The sequence below is a fragment of the Ailuropoda melanoleuca genome, chromosome 6 (genome assembly GCF_002007445.2).
Source record: "Ailuropoda melanoleuca isolate Jingjing chromosome 6, ASM200744v2, whole genome shotgun sequence".
Taxonomy (NCBI): Eukaryota; Metazoa; Chordata; class Mammalia; order Carnivora; family Ursidae; genus Ailuropoda; species Ailuropoda melanoleuca.
Genome location: NC_048223.1, coordinates 94,262,476 through 94,284,925, shown reverse-complemented (window position 1 = coordinate 94,284,925; position 22,450 = coordinate 94,262,476). Strand labels below are relative to the sequence as shown.

The following is a 22,450-nucleotide window of genomic DNA, read 5'->3' as shown; positions in this document are numbered from 1 at the left end:
TTTCTGATATGAAATCACAAATTTTATGTCAAATTTTAAAGATTTTTTAACTTTACAAAGGAAAAGAATGTTATGTAAAAATACCAGCTGTATCAGGCACCACCCTAAATGCTTCATTTATTTAATTCAACACTAATTAATAATTTAATCCTTGTTACAACCCTATTAGGTAATATTATTAGGCCTCTTACAGCTGAAGACACTGAGCAGAACTTTAGTAATTTGCCAAAAATCACTAAGTGGGAAAAGCCAGGGTTTAATCAAGAGCCCATTTTCTTAACTAACGCATGCCTATGTGACACGTTTTCTTCTAATTTTATTTCTATAGGTCTATAATACATAGAAAATAACGTCTTGCCCCTTAATTTGGGAACCTTAAAAATGTCTGTCCGTAGAATTAAATCTTTTAAGCTTAATGTTTTGCACAAAATAGCCCCTTTAAGCAGCTTATTTATTCCTTAAAAAAAAAAACCCTCTAGAATATACATTTCCCACATGCTTTTAAAAACTGTTACATAAAGCACAACCTAATATGAATTAAAACCTGAGAAAATCCAGGCCAGAATTTCAGTGAAACTGAAAAAAGTAAAAGGAGGATTTGCTTTCCCCTTAGATACTTAAAAAACCCATCATTACAAAACTGACCTTTGATTCTTACTTTATAATTTTGTTTATACTAGCTGGAAAAGAAATTTTTAAAATATCTTGAAGTTTTAATACCAAGCTTTCTAACTGCTCAACTGCTGTACTGGTTAATTCAACTGGTCCAAGAAAGACGTTGAAATAGTACCCGCCTGTGTTTAAGACTGCGTATGGTGACCAACTAGAGTTTTCGCTCTCACCAGCTACTCTTACAGACAGGTGCTGTAGCCACAAGAAATACTTGGGTCAGAAAGGGAGTTAGGCTCACCAAAGATGTCCCTAGTTGGAAAAACACTTAAATAGCAACAAGTGTTAACATTTAATGAGTATTAACCAAATATCAGGCTCTGGGCTCAAGGCTTTGTATGGATTATAGAATGGACTTTTACCACCCCCTTTGGCATGGTGCACTGGGTGTTATATGCAACTAATGAATCATCGAACTTTACATCGGAAACCGGGAATGTACTGTATGGTGACTAACATAATATAATAAAAAAACATTAAAAAAAAGTGAGAAAGGCAGTATCGGAGGGCCTGAGCAGGCTGCCCACAGCTGGCCAGCTGTGTCGCAGAGACGATATCTACCCTCAGGCTGTGCAACTCCAGGCCTACCATCCACACCCCTATGCAACACATCTTAATGTCAATAACACTTGGTCCCTGGCATTAAGATTTCATATTTTTAACTGATGCTTACATTTAGCCCATCACAAACAGCATTAAACTTCTGCCTAAAGCTTACTAAGACCAAATCGTTCCTTTGACCATTTCTTCTATTTGAACTAGGTTGTTGTACAAATTAATACAGTAAGAGTCATTGTGTCATCTAAAGCAGTGGTTCTTTTTCTGGGGTATATATATAAAATAGAATGTTACTCAGTCATAAAAAAGAATGCACTCTTGCCCTTTACAACAACATGGATGGACCTACAGGATAAGTGAAATAAGTTAGAAAAAAACAAATACCATATGACTTCATTTATATGTGGAATCTAAAAAGAAAAAAAAAGGAACAAACAAAACAAAAACAGATTCAGAGACAGAGAACAAACTGATAGTTGCCAGAGGGGAAGAGGCTGGGGGGGGGGGATGAATGAAATAGGTGAAGGGGATTAAGAGGTACAATCTTCCAGCTATAAAATAAATAAGACACGGGATGTAATGTATAGCATAAGGAATACAGTCGATGTTACTATAACAACTTTATATAGTGACAGATGGTAACTAGGCTTATTCTGGTGACCATTTCGTAATATATATAAACATCGAATCACTAAGTTGTATACCTAAAACTAATACAATATTGTATGTCAATTATTCTTCAGTAAAAATATGTTTTTTAAAAAAGCAGTGGTTCTCAAATCACCACAATCACCAGTGAGATTTTTTTTTTTTTCCAACAAACAGATTCGTGAACCATACCTGAAGATCAGCACCAGGACCCTAACTTTGCAAAGCTCTCTCGCTGAGGCGGTCAAAAAAGAACTGGGAAATCCTGACCAAGGACTCAGTCAGAAGTCACTCTATTATTCACATTAGGAAATCACTGTCACAGGATAAAACCCAATTAAAAGAATATGGAATTAATGCGCTCTTTCCTTATAATGCAGATTTACATGAGACGCCAGGTAGTACAGCAAAGTTGTTCTAGATAAAAATAATCTTGCAGCAGACTGCTTGGATCTGAATCCCAGTTCTCTCATTAGGCAAATTACTCACTTTTTGTTTCTATGTCCAAGGGAGATAGCAAAGGTTCCTGTCTCACAGGGTTCTTGTGAAGATTAAATGAGGTAATATAAGTAAAATGTGTAAATGAGTGTTGGAGAACTTGCAAATATTCAGTACATGTGAACTATCACTGTGTAAGATCACTGGATGAGCATAAAGTGATGAGGAGGAGAACTGCAGTAACTGAACATTAGACGGCATTTGACTATGATTAGTTTCATGTGTCCATCTTAAATAACAGATGATCTTCGTAATGGAACTTGAAATGTCTATCATGCATTGGTATTAATCCTCTGCAGCCATGTCCACCCTAGAGATAGTCTTGCAATTTAAGTACGATATTTATGACACACTACTTCATCTAAATGGAAACTCCCGATCTCTTCATGTGTGATATTTTTTTTTCTGGGGTGGAGGGTCCAAGATTGACCAACATTTCTCCATTATACATTCCTTCCTTGACTTCTATGTTTAATATAATTCCAGCAAAGTCCCACTGGTCTAGGCCTCACCGTGCTCTGTCTCTTCCTGATCACTTTGCACACACCTGCTCTGAAGCAGGACCATCTGTTGATTTCATAGTTTAACTATTCAAGGACTATCTATCCTATTTTCTTATTTTCAAAATTTTTTTTGGAGGGGGGGAGAAAGAGGGAGAGAAAAAAAGATGGAGGGGGGAGCAAGAGAGGGCAGAGAGAGACAGAGAGAGGAAGAGGGGGAGAGGGAGAGGGAGAGAGAGAATCTTAAGCAGGCACCATGGAGCCCACGGGGCGGGGCAGTGATCTCATGACCAAGAGATCATGACCTGAGCCAAAACCAAGAGACAGATGCTTAACCGACTGAGCCACCCAGACGCCCTTATTTTCAAATTCTTGGTGGAGGGGGTTCTTCACAACAGGTACAAGGACCATTTGTTGTTGCTATCTTGGATGTGTGGTCCACCCATGTCCCTTACATAACAGAGAGCTAGCTTCCCAGCTTTGATGACACAGAGTAATCTACACAAATTTCTCTTCATGAGCACAGATTCTGCTATCACTGATAATAAAATAATAGTATTCTCTTCTTTTGTGTCTTTGGTGTAGTCATTCATTAGTAATGCCCTGTTTTACTGAAAATGATCAAATGCTGACTTCCTTTGATAAAATCATCTGAATATGTTAGTTTTATCTGTTAACATAGAAGCATGCTTTTTCTTCTTTCCTTAAGCACATCACTATCTTTATATTCCCTTCTTGATAGCACTCACTTGATACAGTTTGCCTTTGAAACATTTATCTATTACCTGATAACGGTATGTAAGTAAACTGTGGTCATCTGCAAAGAGAAGAGGCATCAGTTTCCTGCTTTTGATACACAGTCTTAACGTGTGAAACTGACATTTTTATAAAAGTTTTCCAAAATAGCTGTAATTTACTTCCATGAGACAGTATCTTCTGGTTTTACTTACATAAGGAACTAACGAGCATCTTTATTTCTCTTATGTTATATACATGGCACATTTCTTTCAAAGGCTTACATGAGTTGCAATTTCATGGAGAACGCTAAGGACAGCATTCCTTTCTATTGAGTAGAATGCTTTATTATTGTCTCTACAGGACAGAGGAACAGGCAGCAGAGTTTTTTGAACAGGGTCAGGACAGAATCTTGGGATTTAAGCATGGTAGCGGGATCTTAGACCAAATAGTCCAGGAGACCAAAAGGTGCAGAAAGGCTGGAACGGTTACCCCACTTCCACAGGCAGGTTTAAGGAGTCAACTACAGCTCCAGGGTCAAGGTAGAGTCTGGTAGCTCAGTCAGTGCAGGGCCGCCCTCATTCCCTTCCTTATCAAAAGAAATTTCATGATCAATCAAAATAATCACTTCCTTACACACATGTTCTTGAATAGCTCTGCTGTTTTCTACTTCACCTCTTATCTCTCTTTCAGCACATCTGGCTCATTCAAACTATTACACTCTGACTAAATCCAACTCTCTATATACTCTGCCTCTACAGGGTTAGAGCAGAACACTGGGAGAAACACATGCACCATGCTGATTGGTCTCTCACCTTAAACTCTTGACCATGAATGCCAGTGGGGGCCGCATCTGCCAGGCAGTCACACTCAATGCCCCATGTCCATTATGCTCTTTGCTAATATTTCATACCTTCTCCTCTCCTCAAATCCCCAACATTTCCTCCCCATCCTCACTTTCCACTGATGACCACACTTCCTTTTTACTGAAAGCAAAAGGAAAAAAAGTAAAAAACCGGAACAAAGAGAATACATACCATCACATCCATTAACTTCTAGCATCTATACGTGGTGCTCTTGCCTATCTCCAAAACATCCACGTGCCTATCTAAAGCCAAGCTCTGCCTGTGCCTGGATCCCCTCCCAGTGACCCAAAAACATCGCTCCAGTGCTTCTCTCCTTTCTCCTACATTAGAGTCTTTTACTGAGATTCCCAACAACATTCAAATATGTTATTTTTCCATCTTAAAAACCAAAACCCAAAAAACTTCTGTTGACCCTACTTCCCTTGTGAGCTATCACCTCATTTCAGAGGTACATACATCCACCCCCCAACACTTCTCTTCCTAACTTTTTCAACCTTTACCTTCATTAAGGTTAAATACTTATATAATCATAGTACAATAATCAAAACCAGAAAATTAAGAAATTTCCATCCTCTCACACCTATCCAGACTTTCGCTCCTGACCACTCCACTGAAACTGCTCTGCAAGATTATGACCTGCACATAGCTAGGCCTAGAGGTCTAGTCTCAGTCCCATCCTATTCAACAGCTGATTTAGTTGACTCCTCCTCCTTGACATGATATGCAGTTTTCCTCCTAACTCATGCCTCGTCCTCTCCTTCTTAAAGCCACAGGGTCAGTCCTTCATCTTCTCTATCTACTCATTTCCTTGGTGCTTCCATTGTTAACAAACTATATGCTCATAAACTCCAGACTCATATGTCCACCTCGCAACCAGGTATCTCTGTTTGGATGTCTCACAGCTAACACTCAATTTCCAAAAAATAATCACCTGATCTTCCACCCTCAGTTTTTCCTATATGATTTGATATCTTTATCCTTCACATTTCTGAGGCCAAAAATCTTGAAGGTATCCTTGATTCCTTTTTCTAAATGATAGCTCATTAACAAATAAAACTCTACCTTCAAAACAGAACCAGAATCTGACCACTTTTACCACCACCACCCCCACGACCACCACCACCACGTTGGTCTAAGCCATCACCACGTCCTGCTTGGCTTACTGCAATCATTCCGACAGGTCCACTTTCAGTAGTAGTCTGCATGATGCTTTTAAATATAAGTCAGATTATGTCATTCCTCTACTCAAAACCCTGCTGAAATGGGTCTTCATTCTCTGAGTAAAAGCTAAAGTCCTTAAAATGGCCCCACAAGAACTGTGCACTGTGCCTGTGGTCCACATCCTCCCCATTACCTTTCCCAACTCCTTCACTCACCGCCATCCAGCCAAACTGGCCTCCTGACCATTTCTGAGCATGACAGGCACACGCCTGCCTTAGAGCCTTTGCCCTTGCTCCTTCTCTACCTGAAACAGTCTTCCCTCAGATATGTGATTAGCTAACTCCTTCACCTCTTTAAGTCTGTTCAAATGTCACTTAATGAGGTCTACCCTGAACACAGGCTTATTTTAAATCTAACATCTCACTGATTGCCCTATTCCCTTTATCCAGCTCGACTTTCCTTTTTTCTATAGCACTTAGCACCTTCCACTATACACTGTCATTTACCTAGTTCCTACTCTGCTGCCTAATGTGTCCCAGGTGCCCAGTATGGCACCTCGAGGAGCAGGTGCTAGTAAATATTTACGGAATAAACGAGGGCACAAGGGTTAGGAATTACAGAGGGAGGCAGGATTTTAGGGCCTATAGTGTCCTACTGTAGTCAAATCAGAACTCAGCCCACATTTTCAACTTAAGTAAGGGAAGAGATTGAGTTTAATAGTAATTTTTTGGACAATAAAAAAAAGTTACTTCAAAGCACATTAAAATCTGTTTTAGTTTTCTAAAATACAATGATAATTTTCTGTTAATTAAGTATCAGTGATTGAGCATTCTGAGAGAACATAGCTTTGTTCACTGGTTTTTAAATTTTTGATACAATATAGTAGTCTGGTAAAAACCAGTATGTTATAAAACATCAATAGTTATAAAAAAATCTTCAAAGTATCCAAACGGAATTTATCTTCTGCTTTTCTACATGTTTGAACTGTACTTATCCATAATGTTTACATTTGAACATTGTGCCAGACTTTTTTTTTTTTTTTAACAAATTCTATTTATACAGGCATAGAGAGAGAGAACACTAGCAGGGGTTGGGGGGGGGAGAGGGAGAGAGAATCCTAAGAAGGCTCCACACTCAGCATGGAGCCCAATGAGCAGCTCAATCCCATGACCCTGAGGATCATGACCTGAGCCGAAATCAAGAGTTGCATGCTTAACAGACTGAGCCACCTGGGTGCCCCTGTGCTAGACCCTTAAACATATCTGTCCACTAACCGTGACTTCTAACTCTGAATAACTACATATTTTAGAGTACATATTTTATCTCAACCATCAGTGGTATCAATTTCAAATGATTATGATATAGATATAATTTATTCTCAGAAGTCAATATAAGACAATTTCATTTTTTAATTTGTTATCCCCTAGTTTTGTCTTTGAGTGTCCAGTATGATGCTTTGCTCAACTATTTAAACATTCCTTACTATCTAACGCAGTTTTAAAAGCTAAAAGAACCATAAATTTATTATAATTTTTCTTTAGCATTATTGCTAATAATAGGTGACACCTAGACTGTTTAAAACCTGCAATTATTCTTTCTTATTTAAAAAGAATCATCAAAATGAAAGCTATATTCACTTTCATGAACAAATGACTAGTTTCTGCCAAAATATTGTTTGAAACATGTAACATCAGTACACGAATGACCTCATTTCTAATACAATCCTGAAACATTGTATTTGCAACCTATTGAGACTTTAAATGTAATTTTTTAAAAAAGATTTTATTTATTTATTTGACAGAGATAGAGACAGCCAGCGAGAGAGGGAACACAAGCAGGGGGACTGGGAGAGGAAGAAGCAGGCTCATAGCAGAGGAGCCTGATGTGGGGCTCAATCCCATAACGCCGGGATCACGCCCTGAGCCGAAGGCAGACGCTTAACCGCTGTGCCACCCAGGCGCCCCTAAATGTAATTTCTAATTAGACCTTTGATTTTTATTCTAAAAACAAATCTTGGCCCTAAAAATGGAATTTTATAAAGAATACATTATTGGAAAGTTCAATTTATATCTTTCCTTCATTATAATGGCTATTTATTCAGAATTAATAAATTCAGATCATGACTGGGTACATAATGACAAGTATACTGTCACGCAAACACAGCTGGAAGAGGCTTTATAATATATAAATATATGTTTATACATATATAAATATAAATACATATATATGTTTAAATTCATCCGTTTGAAGAAATTTCAGAAAACAAAACCAAGCAGAAAGAAGAAAAAATAAAAGTAGGAAAATGTCATAATTTATTATGAAGATATGCCAGAGTCTGATGTCCAGGATTCAGGACCCAGCTCCAGCATTTGTTAGCTTTGTTACTTAACCTTTCTGAGTCCTGTCTCTGTGAAAAACACTGGAATAAAATCTGAAATACTCTTCTTTCAAACCTTCTCACAGCTTTCTCTTTCCTATTATGTTGGTCTCTGCTCAAATGGTAACTCCCAAGAAAGACCTTCCTCTGTTTTATTTTCTTCTCATAGCATTTGTTATACATAACATCTGAAATGATACTGTTTACTTGCTTACTGTCTGTCTCTCCTATTAGAACAGAAGTTCCAGGAGGGCACAGACCAGGCCAAGCTTATTTATGGCCGTGTTCCCACTGGCTAGAAGAATGACTGGCACGAAGGAGGTGCTCATAAACACCGGCGGAACGATTAAACAATACCACCTAACTAGAAGGGTTATCGGGGAGAGTAAATCAGATAATAAATGTGAAGCTCATGACCACAAATACAACAAACACTCGATAAATAACAGCTATTAGTTTAACCTTTTATTAGCATTTATTTTAATTATGGTACGATTTAATTACTGCCTGATTATAAACCGCCTGGTTGGAGTATGCTAGTACTGTAAACGTGTGGTCACGAGCTCTGCTTTTCAAACTCATGCACCACAGAGTCACCTGAAGAGCTGCTTATCACACGGATCTCTGGCCTTCTCCCCAGAGGTTTTGATTCAGCAGATCTACGGTAAGGCCCAAGAAGCTGCACTTTTAACAAGTTCCCAGATGATGGTGCTGCTGGGGCTGCTGCTAGTCTAGAGACCGCACTTTGCACAGCAAGTGCACGTAGCCCAAGGTTTTTAAACACTGAATATTTACACTTCAAGAGATCTCTGTACCTTAAAATACTTGTGTATTTATGATACTTGTTCCAAAACAATAAATAGTTGGTTATACTCAAATTTTATCATCTTCTGATTAAGCTGTTCCTTCACGTTTACTAATTATCACCTAAGATCACCAAGTCCCTTAACTGTCACATCAACTATATTTAATTATCAATTAATCTGTTTTCTTTGCATAAGTTAAAAACTAAGTACAACAATGTTTTTCCAAAGAATTCCTTCTTAGTGAAGGGATTACTGCCACAATCTCTGAAAGGACACAAAGAAGAAAGCTTTCCTTTCCTGTACCACAGATTTCTATGTCTATAACCTTTTTTTTTCCTTGAGGAAAGTTATCAAATTCTTAAGGAGGCCTCTAACCACAAAAGAGTTAAGAACCAATGCACTGTATTCTTCACAGTTTAGCTGCTGGAACAAACTCTTTTGTTTTTAGGTTAAGTGAGAAGTCTTTCATTTTAAGTCAACAAACTATACAACCACAAGCAAATATACTCTAAGCAACCTCAAAAAGTTTCTGAGGATCCTGGTGCAAGAGAGAGAGAGAGCGCATCCTTTAATCTAGAACTGCCAATCTCTGGTCCCCAATCCAGCATCTCTCCCTCTCTAAGACCTACACGGCTTCCACCTATATTGTAGAAGACAGTTTTTCAAAATACGTAATTCCTAATTGACATTGCCTACATGCTTTTCAAGCTACCTATTACCGCATGTGAATCTTTAAAAGAAAATACAGTAAAATAATCAACAAATTGGTCATTTATTCATTTAATCATTTATTAAGCACTCAAGTACCAGGTACCAAGGATACACGTAACCCAAATATAACTGTGGTAACAGGCAGGTGGCATACTTTGGAGGAGATGAGTTTTAAAGGATGGGTAACAGCCAGCTGGGCATACAGGCAAAGTGCCTTATAAGCAGAACACGCCTGAACCAAGTACGTACACATGAGAGCAGGAGACAGTGAGGAAGAGGTGGGCATAGCTAAGTAGTTTTAATTTCTCCTAAGGGCCCTAGGATTTCTATAGGAAATTCTGGGTTGGTTGAAGAGTGAGTGAAGAAGACAGCAGCTGTTTTAAATGATCACACTTTGACACAGGTTAGAAGTGGGCTACAGTGACTGCTGAGGAGTAATGAGGGACTGAATAGAACAGTAACAAGGGGGTGGAAGTGAAGGGACAGATTTGAGAGATATTAAAGAGAGAGACCAGATAGGACTTGGTCCCCATTTTGTTAGGGAGGATAAACAGAATCAAGTGTGGAGCTTATTCCCTGCTGGGATAACTGGGTATTGGCATCCCATTCATTCATTTTTAGACATGCTGAGCCACAGGTGGCTTTAGGACATCCAAGTGCACATCCAATAGGATTCTGAAACTCAGAAGAAAGGTTTATGCCAGAAATAAAGATTTGGGAGACATCAGCACATGCAGCTGAAGTCCCGGAGTAGATGAGCTCACATGGAAAAGAAAAAAATCCAAATACACATGTAGAAATTTCTTTTTGGCTTATGAGAAGTTTTTCTGGATGGAGTTTAAGTTCCAAATTTGTCTTTTTTTACCACTCTACCCCAGTGGCTATCAAAGTGCCTGACAACTAGTTATTTTAAGTAATTCAATAATTATTTGGGTGGACATGTTTATTTCCTTAGGTTTTTTGGTTTGGGTTAAAATTATCTCACAGACCTGTAACCATGGTTAATGTGGATTTAATTCATCTAGCGTGACGTGACCATTTAAAGCTAAAACTCATTTCTGTTTTAATTTCTACCTCATTTTAAAATTTTATCTTTTTATCAAGTGTCCTGGGCCTGCTGAAAAGAGGTGGTATTAACAGGTGAGGTATGAGCCTACTTAAAGATGGGGCTTTTATAAGTGTTTTTTGTTTTGTTTTGGGTTTTGTTTTTTTTTGCAACTCCTTGCCAGGAGCCTAGGACACTCTCTGCCCTGCCATCTCTGCCTCTCCCATCTTTTAACTGGCCCTTTCTCTTTCTTCCACACAGCTGCAGAGCTAACAACATCAAGGGCTACCGTAGTCCGTCATCCTGCTGGTACTGCTGGCCCTTCTTTCTATATTGATAGGGAAGCCGGGCAAAGTTAGCTCCAGAATTTCTCAATGGGAGAATGAGAGAGCATCAACCTATCTGATTTGAGGAGGAGAGAGAAAGAGATGAAACGCATTTGCAGAGTATTTTGAAAGAAGAGTAAAGTAACTTCATTTACCCCTATTAAAGCAAGGAGAACCACTCATCATCCCTACCTCATATCCCATAGCACCTCTACTGCAGCCAGGCCCAAGGGTACTCATGTCCTTGTCGGAGAAGGCCAAGGCCTATGGCTTTAGAAATTTTAAAAAGCACTCTAGTTTCTTCTCTTGCATGCCATTCTGCTGCACTATCCTGACCCACACCTGCTATTATATCATTCTGTTTATTAGTTTCATCACACTTATCAGCATCCACATTTATTTCACATATTTCTTAACTTGATTACTCTATCTCTCTTCATTTGACCAGGAAGTCCAGAAGGGCAAGACTCCATGTCTGGTTTTGCTCATCAATAATAAAGCTCCGTTTATATATTTCAAATTTGAACAGTAAGACTAAAGTTTTTATATTTTATTATGAATATCATAACAACTATGTTTTACCCATTCTTAACTTACAGTGAAGACTCACAAAATCATAGTATTTGTACAAAGTTATTTTAATAAGACATTCTTTTTATTTGCCTAAATCAAGATAAAAAATATTATGGTGTACTACAATGTCGCTTAACACTTCTCACTTTCCTCCTGTCCCTTTCGGCCATCTGACTTTTCTATTTCATACTATCTCAAATCACAGTATCATTGTATCTGACACACATACATAAGAAAACTGGGTAAGACCAAAAACCCAACTAATGACTGAGGAACACTGCTTTGCAGTACTGTTTATTTTATCATTACAAATAAGAGGATACTTCGCAAATGGGATAGTTTTTGCCTACAAGCCCTAAAATAAATACAAACAAAATAATACCCAGAAATCCAAGGACCAGAAAGTGCATAAGGATGAGTACTATGGGATCCTCAGGTATCCACAGACAACTCCTTCATCATTTACTCTACTATTCTGTATTCCTGCTGATGATAAAGGTCACATTTATGAGTGACCACTGTCTTTTAATTCCACTTCGGCCATGTACATTCTCTCTCAGTAAAGGGATTTGATGACATCCAAGGAGTTTTTCAGGCTAGAATGACTTGTGCAGCTTAACTGTCACTTACCCCTTTAGACTTTAAACTGCTATTGCAAACATAAACATAGCCCTTGCTTATAACCTGACTTTCTATACTTCTGGAATCTCTTGTTTTCCTCCAAAAAAGTGGCATTTAAATTGAGATTTCATTATGCCCCAGAGAAAATTTTCTTTCAGAAAAACAGATATAAAATCTGTTAGAAAGGCAGAAATTGGGGAATTTGGGCTTTCTTCTCATTTTCCAGAGTTGATGGTTTTTGCTGGAGAAATACGAATATGAAAATAATGCATGAATGTTAGAAGGAGCATAACAAAACAGACTGTGGACCATGTCCAGGTACCATGCTTGGTGTAGTGGGAAACGTGGGAGTATAACAGAAAGTCCTTGCCCTAGAAAATATGAACAGACACTTCTCCAATGAAGACATACAAATGGCTAACAGACACATGAAAAAGTGTTCAAAATCATTAGCCATCAGGGAAATTCAAATCAAAACCACACTAAGATACAACCTTACACCAGTTAGAATGGCAAAAATTGACAAGGCAAGAAACAACAAATGTTGGAGAGGATGTGGGGAAAGGGGATCCCTCTTACACTGTTGCTGGGAATGCAAGTTGGTACAGCCACTTTGGAAAACAGTGTGGAGGTCCTTCAAAAAGTTAAAAATAGAGCTACCCTATGACCCAGCCATTGCACTACTGGGTATTTTCCCCAAAGATACAGACGTAATGAAGAGAAGGGCCATATGCACCCCAATGTTCATAGAAGCATTGTCCACAATAGCTAAATTGTGGAAGGAGCTGAGATGCCTTTCAACAGACGAATGGATAAAGAAGACGTGGTCCATATATACGATGGAATACTACTCAGCCATCAGAAAGAACGATTACCCGACATTTGCAGCAACATGGAAGGGACTGGAGGAGATTATGCTAAGTGAAATAAGTCAAGCAGAGAAAGACAATTATCATATGGTTTCACTCATTTATGGAACATAAGGAGTAGCAGGAAGATCGGTAGGAGAAGGAAGAGAAGAATGAAAGGGGGGTAAACAGAAGGGGGAATGAACCATGAGAGACTATGGACTCTGGGAAACAAACTGAGGGCTTCAGAGGGGAGGGGAGTGGGGGATTGGGATAGGCCGGTGATGGGTATTAAAGAGGGTACATATTGCATGGAGCGCTGGGTGTTATACGCAAACAATGAATCGTGGAACACTACATCAAAAACTAAGGATGTACTGTATGGTGACTAACATAATACAAAATTAAAAAAAAAAAGAAAGAAAGAAAGTCCTTGCCCTAGAGCAGCCACATCCACTGGCTCTTCCTCCAAAATACATCCGCAGTCCAGTCACTCTTCCCAGTCTCCAATCTCACACCTTGTTACTCTGGTTGAAGACTCTATAATCTTTTAGTTGACCTGCAGTGACTGCTGTTGCATAACCCTACCAAGAACATTCCTGCCCCAAGGCCTTATACTTGCTTTTCTCCCCGTCTAGAATGCTCTTCCCATATATCCAGAGTTCAGTTCCTTCAGGTTTGTGTTCCAATGCCATCATATCAAAGAGGTCAACCCTGATACTCTGTGGGAAATAACCCCATCTCTCATATCTATAACATTTCATAACATTTTTCACTATCTAACATGGCACATGTTTAGTATCACTTTCACCCATAGAATGTTAAACTTCTCCAGAGTACAGATTTTTTACTATCTTGTTCACTGCCATATCCTTTCTGTCTGGAATGGATGGTGCCTGGGACACAGAAGGTATCCAATAAATATTTGTTCGATATTTAACTTAAATGTTCAAGTTAAATAATGACATGGGGCAACAGTAAATTAATATTTCAAGACAGTTCATAGTTAATTGCTAATTGAATAGTATAGGCCAGTAATACCCAAAGGTAATATATATCACCATCACTTGGAAAGGTTTTCCAAAACACACACGCATGGACCTCACCACCATCGATCCACCAAACCTTTTTCTGCTGATAGGCCAGGTGAGAAAGAAACTTGATAAGAGTTCCACAGATATAATCATATTAGAACAGAGGTTTTCAAACTTGGTCGTGCTTCAGAATCACCTAGAGGGCTTACTGAACACGGACTGCTGGGCCGACTCCCGGAGCTTCTGATTCAGTAATTCTGGAGTGGGGCCTAACAATGCATTTCTAACAAGTTCCCAGGTGACACAGAGGCTGCAGGCTTTTGTTCAAAGGGTACAAAATTTCAGTTAAACAGATGAGTAAGTCCTACAGATTTACTAACAGAATAGCCTATAGTTAATATTACTGTGTTGTGTGCTTAAAATTTGCTAAGAGGGTAGATTTTAAGTGTTCATATCACAAAAAAAAATAATAATAAATAACAGCATGGGAGAAAACTTCTGTGGGTAACGGACAGGTTTATGGCATAGATGTGGTGATAGTTCCGTGGGTCTATACTCATCCTTAAAATCATCAAGTTGTATACACTGAATATGTAGTTTTTTGTGTGTCAACCACACCTCAATAAAGTGGTCTAAAAAAGCCAATGAATTAAAGTATGCATACCCAAACAAAACCTGTGAGCAGATCAATTCCTTCAATATAATTTTTTAAAATCAAAAACCTAAAATAGTTCACTTTTTAATAAACTATAACCCATAACATGTTTATGATTTTTAGAACATTAAAATTAGATAAAAGTCAACTATTACATAATAATACAAGAAAAATTTCATGCCACTGGTATCCCAATGACAAATTCAATCCTGAAAATAAATTCAAAGTTAGGATGATTCTTGGAATAGTCATTGTTTTGAAAATGAAATCGAGATATAAAAACAAAATGTGGTAGTTTTAAAAGAACCAAGCGTAACCCATAACTTCTGATGGGTAAAGGACATAAAATAATACTTACAGGTATGTAGGCATTCCGTCACTGTAGTTGGCTTGATCAGGTACCCTTTACAGATGTAGCAGGTGATATAAGGATTGAAATCTTTCACCAAGTGTTTCCTTTGGGTAGCCATTCGTGGTTAGCTAGGACTAGCTTTAGTAGTTCAGGCAAAAAGGGGTAGTAAGTGGATGAAGTCTGATCCCAGGAGCTGGTGTGGAGTTCCCAACTGGATGTCCTGAGGCATGAGAACTAACATCCAGATTTATCATGAGATCGCTGGTCATCACTCCTTTTGGTGGTTCTCCTTTCCCATATCTGTTTCCACAGTAATTTTAAAAAGATAAGAGGAAAAAAAGTGTCAAATTCCTCTATATTAATAACATATTAGCAGCAAGTGTTACATGCTCCAAATTGGGTGAACGGGTGAATACAACGTGTCTCTTACTGTCACATTAATTTGTAAACCTGCTATGATTTAATTCAGGATAATGACAGATCCATCCAATCCTGGAGCCTTAACTATCACCTCTATACAAATGACAGCCAAAGCGATTAACTCCCAGTTTTGATATCTTTACCTCTTTAGTAATGCATTTTAGCTATCTGCTCCACTGCTCTATTAGGAGTTCTTGCCAATACAAGTTAAAAAATTCAAAATTGAAGTCACTGTCCTCTTTACCAATATGCTTCCTATTTCCATTTGGGTACCCCACATGCAGTCAGTGAAATCAAGTTAATTTCCTTTTTCATTCCATCCATAGTCACCCTATTTGAATATCACCTCTCCACCTGCAGCCGATCTTACCTTCTACCAGCTTTATTTTATTCTATCACATCTGGGTCCTCTTCTCAAAGACTGTCAGTGTCTCCTCTTTACAAACAGAAAGATTTAAACTCCTTAGCTTTCCATGTAAGACCGTCCACAGGCTGACCTTAGCATACCCTTCAACACTTCTCTTAAGGCAAACTGAAAGGATCACTCTCACACAGTCCATTCTGCAGGGTCTATATACCTACCTCTGTCCAAAAAGCCCTTCTGTCTAAATCCTACCTATATCCTTTGAAACCCTTCTCCAAAGTTATCTTCAGTGTACTGTCTTCTCAAGTTTAATCCTTCTCTTCTATTTTCCTTTTGATTTCTAGTTACATTCATTCTTTATGTCCTGTAATAGACTATGCAATCTTTGATAGAAACCAATCACATTTAGTAAATGTATAACCTGGGAAACTTACTTATCCTTTCTAAATCTCAGTTTTTTAAAACTATAAAATTAAAAGTGCCAGCTCCCTAGAGTGGTGAGGATTAAATGAGACCATATACATAAAGCTAGCACACAGTAAAAGCTAAGTCATTTTTTCCCCAGAAATGTTTAGCATTGTTTGCTGGTACATGGGGTTGCTAAAGAAAAAATAAAGTGTAAAAGATTTCTTACAAATAAATGTGTTCTCTGAGAAAACACAGCATGAAAGAAGGTATTGCTTTCCTAAGTTAATCCTATAAACAGGAACCTTTCTCCTATCTTAGCTGTTAACTCACAGGTATAAAGCAACCGGGGAGGCAAAAGGCATCATTTCGTGGACACATCGCCATTAAGAATATGCACGAAATAGGTTCTGCGTGGTATTATTCTACCCGCTCAAGAAAGTTGTGTCGAGGGTGTAACACAAAGGGAGCATAAATAACAGTCAAGGGGGCTTGGGAGGGTCTGGTCCTTAGCCCTGTATGACCTTCAGTAAGGCGTTTAACACCCATGCCTGGGTCTCGGCTTCTCTATACATCGGGACTAACGGCCCTGCCTTTTTTCCACAGGTTTGCCAGGAAGCTCCAGAGTTAAGAGAAAGTCTTCTGAAAGAGGAAATGCACGGTCCCGACCTCGGGTAGTATGAAGAGAATAAGCCACAGAGTCCTGTCACCAAGACACTTAAAGGAAGCAAGTACTTGCTGTGACCGGGCGGCACGGAACTTTTCCGCGTCCTCCCGCAGGACCAGCGACACGGCCCTGGGCGGTCCAAGCCCAAGTCCGCCCCGCTGGCCCAGCAGGTGCGCGGGCCCGGGCCCGGAGGACGCGCGGCTCGGGCCCAGCCGGGGCTACGCGGAGGAAGACGCGCCGCCTCTCCCGGGGCCGAGCGCCAGCAGCCTGCCGCCCTCTCCGCGCCCGAAGGCAGGACGCGGCTCCGAAGCCCCCAGACCCCCGCCGGCCTCCCCAGTCCCCGGCCCCGAGGGGCTCTCCCGGCTCCAGGCAAGGCCGGCCGCGGCAGGTGCGTGAAGGTGCCACTCCCGCTCCGGGCGCAAACTTGGGCGGGTAGCGCGGGGGCGGCCGGGGTCCTTCGGCCGCCTCTCAAGCNCCGCCTCTCAAGCCCTCCTGGTCCCTCCCCCGCGGCCGCCCCCGCCGCTCCTCGCCCGCCAGCGCGCCGGCCTCAGAGGGAAGGAAAGTGAAAGAGAAACAGCGCCCGCCGCGGCCTGGCCGGTCCCCGCGCCCCGTCCGCCCTCCCCCTGCAGGCGGGAGCGCGCCGGCTCCGCGGGGCCACTCGTCGGGCCCGATAGGGCGCGGCGGGCCTCGGGGCCCAGGGCCGGTGCCGCCTCCAAGGGCAACTCCACCCCCTTCCAACTGCCGGCGCCGCCGGCCGGCCACGCCCCCAGCCACGCCCCCCGGCGCCACGCCCGCAGGCCACGCCCGCCTGCCAGCGCTCCTCGCAGGTGCTTTGGCCTCCCTGCCCGCCCTGCTGCCTCGGCTTTAGTGAGACACGTAGCCTTGGCCAAATTTAATCTCGGTTCTTCTCACCACCACCCCTCCCGGTTGTTTTTATCATAACAATGTCTGGTACATTTTCCCTGGTGGGTTTAAAAGCAACGGTCAGTGTTGATAATGAGTCACCCTGCGAAACTGTCTACTCAGCTGCGTCTTCCCCAAGCTAGTCCCACCTGCGCGCAGCGGGGACGAAGACATTCCTCGATTTGCACCTTATGTAAAAATCACTAACGAGCTTGCTACTGTGGGGTGGGGAGTTGACAACCACCGTGGTAGGGGTATTAGTAGAAAGGTAAAGAGTTATTACTATCTGCAAGGTTCAAAACAAACAAACACCCCAGTTCTCTTTCTAGTGGCTTTGAGATCTACAAGAGACCATTCACTGGTAAGGATTTATTCAAAAGCATGCATTAAAGGATTCCTTAACGTCATTCAATCCTATTCTACTGCATTCCAAAAACTTACAGATTTCTACCACAACCACTATTTTGCTAAACATTAAATTAGACCTGGTTCTTTGCCTCTTAGAAGACTGCAATCAAGTAATCCTAGGGTGGCAGCCAAATCAATGTGGTCTCCACCAGTAAAACAAAAGTTAAAACAAACATCCCAACCAACGGGAATCAGTAAAGGGTCCTTTCAATTTATGTATTAGAGGAAAAGGTGTTGTAATTACATCATCTTTGCTTCTGTAGAAGTGAGAGAAGTGGGGGCTGGGGAACTGACAGTATTGGGGGTGGGGTGGGGGATTAATGCAAAATATTTGTTTTATCTCCTATTGACAGGAGTCACGGTCCTTATTATCAGAGGGATAGATCTTGGAGGTGGTTCTAGTGGCAAACCCAACAACCACCGGCCCAGCACCCATACAGGTGTTCCAAGATCTACATCAAATTTGAATACATCAAAAAAGTAGAGAAAGACAGCTTTTTAAAAATATCCAATTTATAATTAAACTTATGTAGAGGGGACATACCATTTAAAAAATACCATTGTTAATATCACAGCAAGAACAACACATTTTCTCAAACAGCTTTCAGGAATCACATTTTTATAGTCCTTATAAGAACCATTTTGCAAAAGCATACATGCCAATTTCTAAGCTAGGATCAACTTCAATAAGTCAAGCAATTACAATGAGCACAGAAAACACGTTTGGTTAAATGACTTTATAGGTGAAGGGTACTTTCAGATCTTTCATCTCGGAGACAAAACAGATCAATATGTGAAAAGTCACCCTGTTTCAAGAAATGGAAGACACTACTGTATATGCTATTAAAAATTGGTATTTTCCTATTTTGCATCTGAACCTATTTTAAATATATTTTTAAAGCATAACACTTAACAAAGGTTCGGGGTGGGGGGCTTAAATGTGACTGGTAATTGACAGTAAGTGGGGTTAATCAGCATTCCCTGAGGAAATGAACTTGAGGATGAATATTAGGAAGGCTTTCCTTAGCAATTGAAGGAGGGGTGATGAATATGCTAGAGGAGGACCTGAAGATAGGTGCAAAGGTGAGACTGACATAACCAAAACTGCAAATGGTGGCCTTGGGAGTGGGAGAGAGAATTACAACGTTTGTAAGGAAATCCGTGCCTTGTGCCCCTGGAGGTAGTACAATTTGTAGTAAAATGTTCAGTGGTTTCTCCTTTTCCCTCTTCAGCAACCACCCCACCTGGGAATGCTTTCCAGTAACTCACCTCTTAGTCCTTTGGTTCTGATGGTGGGGCTGGAACAAACCACAGAAGCCTCAGTATGAGAGGGTGGCTCTGATAACAAATCTCAAGTACCACTGGGACCCTCCGATAAACAAAGGCCTGGAAGCAACTGGATATACAGGAGTGGGGGGGGGGAGGCAGATAAAAGAATCATCGCTGGGATTGCCCTTATCACAAATCTACTTCAGTCTTCTCATTTTACAAATGTAGAAACCAAGATCCTGAGAAGTGGCAAGTTCATAATCACAGACCTGCTTTTGACAAAGCCAAGACCAAAACAAAGGTACCAGTTCCATATCATTTATACTTCTCAAGAGAACTTCGTAAGTCCAAGAATTTAAGGGAGGTTTGGTAAGAAACAAATTGAGTTGAAAGAAAATAAGGAGCAAAAGGAGAGAAGAATGGGTGAAGGGAGAGAGGGAAATAACTGCCTATATGGTATTTATTTAGGAGGGAACTGCCACTGGTGAGTTCCTACCAAAGAAGCATGATCCCAAAGCAATAACTTGTTTCATTTGATCATTGATTCAGACTCTTCCAGGGAACCACAAATGGCTCTTGATAACCCTTGAAACTACTTGGAGCTATCTGAATGACTAACAAACATTTTCATTACTTTATATTTCATGTCTAGGTTTTTATTTCAGTTAAGGCTGGCTAAGGATGGATAATTCTACACTGAAAATTTCACATTCTTTCCTTGGCTAATAAATATATTATCAATGAACTGATGCTTAATAGCATAATGTTTAAAAATAGGGTTAGAACTTTACATTCCCCCTGGGATATTAAGTAAGATGGCTTTTTCATTATTGTAAATTATTTTTATATACCTCAGTATGCTATTTTATCTTTTTACATAGAATATCTCTAACGTAAAACCATGCTCTGTAATCTAAAAGTCTTCCTACAGAGATTTTAGAGAATATTAAAATGTAAAGTGTCCCCCTGGGCCCAAATGTATTTATTTTATAGCCATGGATATTACAGTTCAAAATCTATGACTACCTAAAATCAGTGATGGAGGAATGAGAAGGGAACAGAACTGAAGGACCTCCAATCACCCTCAGCCATGTCTCTTTTTCTTTTAACACACCCCTCCGCTGCAATCAATAATTCTTTAGGACTCTCTCTGCTAAACGTCTCTTGAATCCTTCCACTTAACCTACCCTGGTTGAGATTACTATCATCTCTACCCTCCATTACTTCAGTGAACTCTTAGCTATAGTTCTTCTCTGTCAAACCATTCCCTACAGCATAGCCAGAGGACTCTCTAACTATGAACTGATCGTGCTGCTCCCCAGTTTAAAGAACACCCAAACCCTTGATAAGTCCGTTCCAGATCCCCATCACTTCTACAGCCTCTCCCTTGAACTCCACGCTGTAGCCCTAATGAACATTTTTACCCTCTAGCTAGAGAGATGGATCTTCTTATTTTAAATGAGCATCCTGTCCCAATCCCTTCACCCCTCCCCACCCTTGCTAAATCTGGTCAACCCTTGTTTACCCTACAGGTATCAGACGATATCAAAGGCTACCTTCCCAGACACCTTGATGCTGCAGAAGAGCTTCCTTGATAGACACATACCAGATACATACCTAACAACTCAACTTATTCTCTCAAGTCCCACACAACACACTGTCATGAAGTAACTGGTTAACCGCCTCCTAGTGTGTAAGCCCAGGAGACCCATTGCTTGATTGTGCTTCGCTAGCAGAATGGATGGCAAAACGGTAAGCATTCAAATAAATACTGACTGAAAAGGTGAATATTTGCACGCACTCTAAGACACATTCTGGGTATTCTTTCTCTGGTTTCTTCTTGGAGAGATCTTTCCAAAGACATGTCAGGCATAATCCCCGCCATCTAGGACTACTAATTAAAATCACAACAGGGAATAGAGACTTATCCACAAGAAACAATTATGGAGCAATACACCAAATTTATTAATAAAGTGTTAAATGACAAAAACTTCAGCTGAAAGAAGGAGTGCTATTGGTGGTCAAGAAATTAGTCCTACATGCTTAAGACTCTGCCAGTAATAAGCACTGCAAGGCAAAATACTAAAAGCTATGGATATGAAAAATAAATGAGAAAGGCAGAAAAAAAGAGGAATTAAGTCAATATACTAAAACTGAGTACAGATAAATAGCGTTAAGGCATAGGGACAAGATTAGTCTATGAAAGACTGTGCAACTAGCTAAATAAATATTTTAAAGTGCCTTAAATACATTATGCTAAAAAGACAGACTAACAAAACTTGGGTTTTTTTCCCCTCTTTTGAGAAGCAGAAAAAACTAGCTGTATTTTCTTTACTGCGATTTCAACAGTTGGCTGGAGCAAGTTCCATTTATACTGGAAGAACAGAGAATGTAACTAAAATAGGTACAGACTATAAGGAAAAACTGCATTTACTCCAATCATCAGGGCTACAGATACTTTAAAACAACATGACCGAACCACAGATATTATTTTGGGAGGTCAGATTAAATCCTTCAGGATCATCAATGGACAAACGACTGACATGCAGAAACTAAGACTATTTTATCAAATCTGAATGTAGAGTATTCTAAGTTAGGAGTGATTATAGGAAAGTTAGGGGGAAAAAGCCCTACCAAAAAAAGATATGGAAATTCAAATGGGGCAAATGCAATATAAAAATTTACTGACATAAACATTCAAATACCAGAGGAGAGTAGGTACATGATTTGAAAAAGTCCTCATTTTACAGGTAGCTGAGGTTTAGAGGAAGGGACACTGGACCTAGCAAGAGAACCTGGTTTTTAGTGGGGGCAAGCCACTTAACTTCCTTTGGCTTCATTTTTTTTTCCTATGAAAACTGAGATTAATGTTATCTTAATCACTGGTCTTTTCTTTATATATCTGTGTGTTATTATAATAAGCATATAGAAGATTAAATGAGATTATAAGTGAAAAATGTTTTTAAAATTATAAAGTGTAAAGGACTACAAAATATAAGGTATAAGTGGCAAGCTTGTGGCCCACCACCAA

General features: G+C 40.0%; 1 protein-coding gene across 2 annotated transcripts in view; it reads right to left on the bottom strand.

Moving 5' to 3' along the window:
• Nucleotides 1-15,282, bottom strand: part of PCGF5 (polycomb group ring finger 5) — a 67,138-nt gene extending 51,856 nt beyond the window's left edge. For both annotated transcript variants that reach the window (XM_002917293.4, XM_011222400.3), the window contains exon 1: nt 14,990-15,282. In XM_002917293.4, coding sequence (XP_002917339.1) covers nt 14,990-15,101 — 112 coding nt within the window. In that variant the 5' untranslated portion in view covers nt 15,102-15,282. The remainder of the gene's footprint in view (nt 1-14,989) is intronic.
• Nucleotides 15,283-22,450: the final 7,168 nt, after the last annotated feature.